At 38.9% G+C, this 6,000-nt stretch overlaps 1 protein-coding gene across 2 annotated transcripts in view; it reads right to left on the bottom strand.

Annotated features, from left to right (window-relative positions):
* LOC125237727 (KH domain-containing, RNA-binding, signal transduction-associated protein 3-like) overlaps positions 1–5,485 on the bottom strand; it is a 275,954-nt gene extending 270,469 nt beyond the window's left edge. For both annotated transcript variants that reach the window (XM_048144893.1, XM_048144892.1), the window contains exons 1-2: positions 5,231–5,485; positions 1,347–1,495 (exon numbers count right to left, since the gene is read on the bottom strand). In XM_048144893.1, the coding sequence (XP_048000850.1) occupies positions 1,347–1,443 (97 nt within the window). In that variant the 5' untranslated portion in view covers positions 1,444–1,495; positions 5,231–5,485. The remainder of the gene's footprint in view (positions 1–1,346; positions 1,496–5,230) is intronic.
* Between the last annotated feature and the right edge of the window lie 515 nt (positions 5,486–6,000).

Below are 6,000 nucleotides of genomic sequence, written 5' to 3' on the forward strand. Positions count from 1 at the left end.
TTTCAGACAAAAAAAACTAAATCTAAATCGGTTCATCCGTTCGGGAGCTACGATGCCACAGAAAGACACACACACAGACAGACAGACAGACAGATAGACAGACAGACAGACAGACAGACAGACACGTCAAACTTATACCACCCCGTTGTTTTTGCGTCGGGGGTTAAAAAGATCCCGACGAATTCAGAACCTCATTTTTTTCAAGTCGGTTAAAAACTGAGCCTACATTCAAATAAAATGGTATGTTATTTTGGAAGTATTAAAACTTTGCCAGTTTATTAAATATACATATAAAAGAAGGAACTGACTGACTGACTGATATAACAACGCACAGTCGCACAGCTGAAACCACTGATTCTTGAGATTTCAAATTGGGTACGCAGGTTCCTTATATTAAAGTCCTCTGCCGGCGACCTCAGCAATCAAAGTTGTTTTCTCATATGAGCTCTTATAATATGGCTGGCCAGGCCAAATTTACTTTTAAAGACTCGGTCACAATCATGACAGTATAATTGACCGGTCGTGTTCTATGCTACGTATACACGTAGGAGGGCTTAGGTCTTTCCTTGCGAATTGGGTTCCTTATAAGGTGTAGAGGAGCACTAAGAACGGATTTTTCAAAATTCACCCCCTAAGGGGGTGAAATGGGGGTCCAAAGTTTGAAAAATAATACTTTTAGTATGCAATTTTATCATCATTTTGAAAGACACAATCTCCTGTAATGGCTACGTGACTGGTTAAGATTTCACCACCCCCTTTCCTCCCGTGGGTGTCGTAGAAGTGGACTATGGGATATGAGGTTCCATTGTGGTGTGTAGTGCTGGCAACCTGTTACTACAAAATTCCTTCTTTTTTCAACCCCTTAATTGCCCAAGAGTAGCACTGAAGTTTGACCGGTTTAAAAGCTCAGTGGTTCACGTGCACTGCCTACCCCCTTCAGAAATACAGGTGTAACATCAATCATATAATAATCTTTTAAATACAGGTCTCTAAACTATTGAATTAAACTAAAACTAGAGCTAATTTAAGAGTGACAGTAAAATAGGGCACATTCATCAACTACGCGTCATCTAACTCCATTCAGCGAGTTATTTACGACGCAGACGTTTATGCGACGTATATATATCACGAGTACTCAGTCGCAACTCTGGCAACTTGGACTTGGTTTAAAGGGTCCACATGCTTTATGTGCTATAAGGAACCTTTAGGCATGGAAAGTCACATGAAAAGTTGGCGTAACTTAAACTTGGCGCTGCATTCGAAAGTTACATTCAATATACTCTTATGGTGGTCGCCACGCTTGGTAGTAAGCGGTCACCGTAGCCTGTAGATATGTTGTAACTTACCGTTTTTATGATAATAGCCGGTGCCGGACGAGGATCCGCTGCCGGACGAGCCGGGCGGGCCGTCGTCGGCGTCCGAGGCAGGCAAGCCACTCTCCATGCTCAGGCTTCCCACATCACACTCGCACTGCACTGCACTGCACCACACTTATCTGGAAATAAAGAGAGGTTTTGGTTATTTTTTGGTTGTACGTACGTACGTTGGTCGATTCTTTGAAATTATCATCATTTGGCAAGTACTACCTAAACTACCTACATCTGATTGCATGTCTAGATAGCGCCAGACCACATGTTCTAGATAACATTTGGCCAAACTCCTATTTTCGTTGGAAATCCATCAGTCACTGAGATTGAAGCCACCTGGCCTTTACAAATAGCATGGCATGTGCAAATATAAGTATATAGGCATAGTTATATTCATACCGAACACATAATTATACTCTTACAAGACAAATTTTAATGAAGTCCAAGAAAAAACGTACCCCGAATAATAATGCTTCGTTTGTTTGTGTAAATATCCGATACAACCGAATAGAATAAGTTAAGTACCTACTTTAAATAAAATTGGATCTCTATACCAATTTCATCCCCCTTTTTATTATTTTAATTGTTGATTTTCCAAACATACGTTTTACGAAATTTCAAGTTATCTACTTGATTAAAGTACCTATAACTTTCATCCCCTTTTTAAACCTCTTAGGGGATGAAACTTAGACAATCTTGAAATAATTATCGTTGTTATTACCTACTTTAAACTATCAAGTTCCTAGCTTACAATAAAACTTTTCCTCGTACAAACTTTCATGCTCTTTTTAATCCCCTTAGGGGATCAATCTCCAAAAACGATTTTTTTTAAATAAAAAGAAAGCTCAGTAAGTTGTTTCATCCGATTGAAATTAGAAATTGTTATCATACACTTTGTGTAGGTACTTTCATGCTCTTTTTAATCCCTTTAGTTATTTATTCTTTACTCTTTTTAGGGGTTAGAAGGAATATTACGAACCGTTGGAAGGAATATTACGAACAACTAATGAACGAGGAATACCCTAACGCACTTATGCTACATGAGCTTGCCACCCAGGGACCCATATACTGCATAACAGTGGAAGAAGTAAAGAAGGCATTAACCAAAATGAAGTATCACAAAGCCACGGGGCCGGATCAGATACCAGCGGACATCTGGAAGAAGACGGACCAAACGGCACTACCCTGGTTGACTAAACTGTTCAATTGCATTATCAAAGATGGCAAAATCCCTGAAGGCTGGCGTAATAGCACACTGTGCCCTATTTATAAGCAAAAAGGCGATATTGCACAGTGTGGCAATTACAGAGGAGTAAAGCTCACATCACACACGTTAAAACTCTTCGAAAGAGTCATTGCCTCACGTTTATATGATCATATCCTCATAACCGAAAACCAGTATGGCTTCACGCCTGGCAAATCGACGATCGATGCTATCCAAACACTCAGGATTGTGATGGAAAAACACCGTTTGAATAAAGAAAATTTATATCTCATTTTCATCGATTTAGAAAAAGCTTTCGATAGAGTCCCTCGAAGGCTAGTATGGCAGGCGATGAGAAAGCAAAACATCCCAGAGTACTACATAACTATAGTCCAAGATATGTATAAAAACACCAAAACACATGTAAAAAGCCCTGCCGGCCTTAGCGATGCATTCGGCGTAGAAGTAGGGGTCCATCAAGGATCAGCTTTAAGCCCTGTACTGTTTAACATGTGCATGGACTACATCACCAGAGACATACAAAAGCCAACACCAGAATGTATGCTTTACGCGGATGATATCGTCTTACTATCGAAAAATGCAGCAGACCTTCAGGAAATATTCTGTCAGTGGACAACACGCATAGAAAGTCACGGGCTACGTATAAGTCGGAGTAAAACCATAATACTTAGAATGTAACTTTGGAGGTACAGAAGAAACTGGATGCAACATTTATATAGACAATCAAGCACTACCCAAAGTAAACAGTTTCAAGTATCTAGGCTCGGTGCTTACTTCGGATGCAAAAGTCGATAAAGACGTAGATCACCGTGTCAACATCGGATGGCTTAAATGGAGATCACTATCTAGTGTCCTCTGCGATCACAAAATGCCTGTTAGAGTAAAAGGAAAAGTTTACAAAACGGTGGTTCGACCAGCCATGACATATGGTGCAGAGTGCTGGACGTTTAAGAAAGTACACCAACAAAAGCTCCACACCAGCGAAATGAAAATGCTGAGATGGGCGGGAGGAGTTACCAGACTGGATAAGGTCCGAAACGAACATATCCGAGGATCGTTTAAGGTAGCACCGATAGTTGAAAAGGTGAAGGAAAGCCGGCTGCGCTGGTACGGCCATATCCTCAGACGGGATGAGGACCATTCTGTTAAGAAAGCCCTAAAGATACCCAACCAATCCCGAGGAAGGGGAAGACGACCCGATACCTGGTGGTCAGACATGCAAAAAGAGATTCTGAGTGAGAACCTGAGTACGCAGACAAGCCAGAACAGAGCACTTTGGCGCAGAAATACAAGGAGACCCGACCCCAGATGAACTGGGAAGAGGGACAGGCAAAGAAGAAGAAGACTCTTTTTAGGGGTTAAATCTCCAAAACGATTAAAAAAAACTCAAAAAGTTGTAACATCCGATTAAAATTAGCAATTCTTATGATACACTTTGTGTAGGTACTGCAGCAGCGGCTGGTCCATACAAGCCGATTCCCACCGGCTTGCCTAAAATTGATTACTAGTAAAGTACCTAATGTAAAGGTAGGTTTCTCTTTGCTCAATGTTGCCTAGCTGAAATTTTCACCAGCCGCCTCTGGTAGGTAGATACCTATTTAGTAAATGGTAGGTAAATCACCTCCATTCACGGTATCTATTAGTAGGTATATTAATGTTATAATACATACATTGTTGTTTGGTTGAACTACTAACATTAGCAATATTAGCATATTGTTGGTATGAAGCTCAAAGGCAGGCACAATATCGAAATTCAATTGTTTGATTAGTTATTTGACACTATCAGATGGTTTTGATATTAACAATCTGGCGGGATTATAATATCAGGTTATGAATAGTTCCCGATTAGCTATGATTATTGATTCACTTTTTAACATGAAATTATATTTAATATTAATCATCGTCGTCATCCTCCTTGCGTTATCCCGGCATTTGCCACGGCTCATGGGAGTCTGCATGGGAGTAGGCACTAGTTTTTATGAAAGCGACTGCCGTCTGGTCTTCCAACCTGAAGGGTAAACTAGACCTGGAATTAGTCCGGTTTCCTCACGATGTTTTCTTTCGCCGAAAAGCGACTGGCAAATATCAAATGACATTTCGCACATAAATTCCGAAAAACTCATTGGACCCCCGGAACGAAAGTCGCACGTACTTACAATCTGGGATATCATCATTGGTTTGTTTGACGAAGCATGTTGTTGATTTGGATTTGTGGCCACATGACGATGCCTGCGTTGCGGATGAATTTTCGCATGGGAGTAGTGTTAAAGTACTGTTTTATTTTAAGGTTGGAAGTGTAATTTTTGTACATGTATTCTTGTTTTAACTAAATAAATGTGGAATCTGGGACGTATTGAAAAATTAAAAACACATTTGGGTTTAGGATTTAAGTGGATATTTAACCGCATCAAAATATAGACAAGTGAAAAAAGTAGACATAATGTATTATAGAAATACTCAAGAAATTATTACTATAGGTACCCATTTTTATTTTTTATGCTTATCTCTCATCAATCCCAAGTAGAGGCGCTGGATGTCTTCAATAATAAATGGAACTAGAATTGGGGCCTATTATGTTCATAGGTGCAAATGCACATTTTAAAAATACACGTGTTTAAGTACTTGAAAAGAAACGAACCTTTCAAAATTATTTCTCAAATCCACTATTCACAAAAACAACACAACACAACACTTTAACTGTAACACAAAAGGAAATCCAAAAAAAAAAACTGTTTATAATTTAAAAAATATTTATCTTTTAAATCTTCAATGTCAATGAGCAGGTAATTAACCTAATTATTCACTTCAATTGTACACTAAAAATACTAGACTTCAAAAATTACTTTCTTATTCGTATTAATTCGAATCGAAACAGATGTATGTCAGCGGTACGAGCGGCGCGCGCGACGTCTTTTCGTCCACTATTTTTACGAGTGGCGAATGTGGACCGGGAGTCGGCGTCAAAAATCATCTTTAGAGAAAAGGGGACGAAGGAATCTCCGTACAAACTTAGTCATGATATCCGCGAATATTTTTTTTAAGAAAACAAAAAAGTACAAAAGCCACAAAAGGTTTAATGTCAGGCGTTCGCTACCACTGCAACCAAGCAAAGGGGTTCGCTACCACTGCAACCAACCAAGGTTTTTCGTCCTTAATATTCAGAATAATAAAGGAATAGGAACATGGTAATAAAAATTTATAAAAATATTTCCAATATATACAGGAAAAAAAATTAAATGCTGTAAATAGGAACATTAAAAATTTATAAAAATATTTCCAATATATACAGGAAAAAAAATGAAATGCTGTAAAGTGTTCGAAACGTCGGGATGAATTGTAAATTCATTATAGTTACGCGTATAATCCGTTTCCATAGTTTTATTTCATGAATAACTATCGCGGTAACCG

The sequence above is a fragment of the Leguminivora glycinivorella genome, chromosome 22 (assembly GCF_023078275.1).
Source record: "Leguminivora glycinivorella isolate SPB_JAAS2020 chromosome 22, LegGlyc_1.1, whole genome shotgun sequence".
Classification (NCBI taxonomy): Eukaryota; Metazoa; Arthropoda; class Insecta; order Lepidoptera; family Tortricidae; genus Leguminivora; species Leguminivora glycinivorella.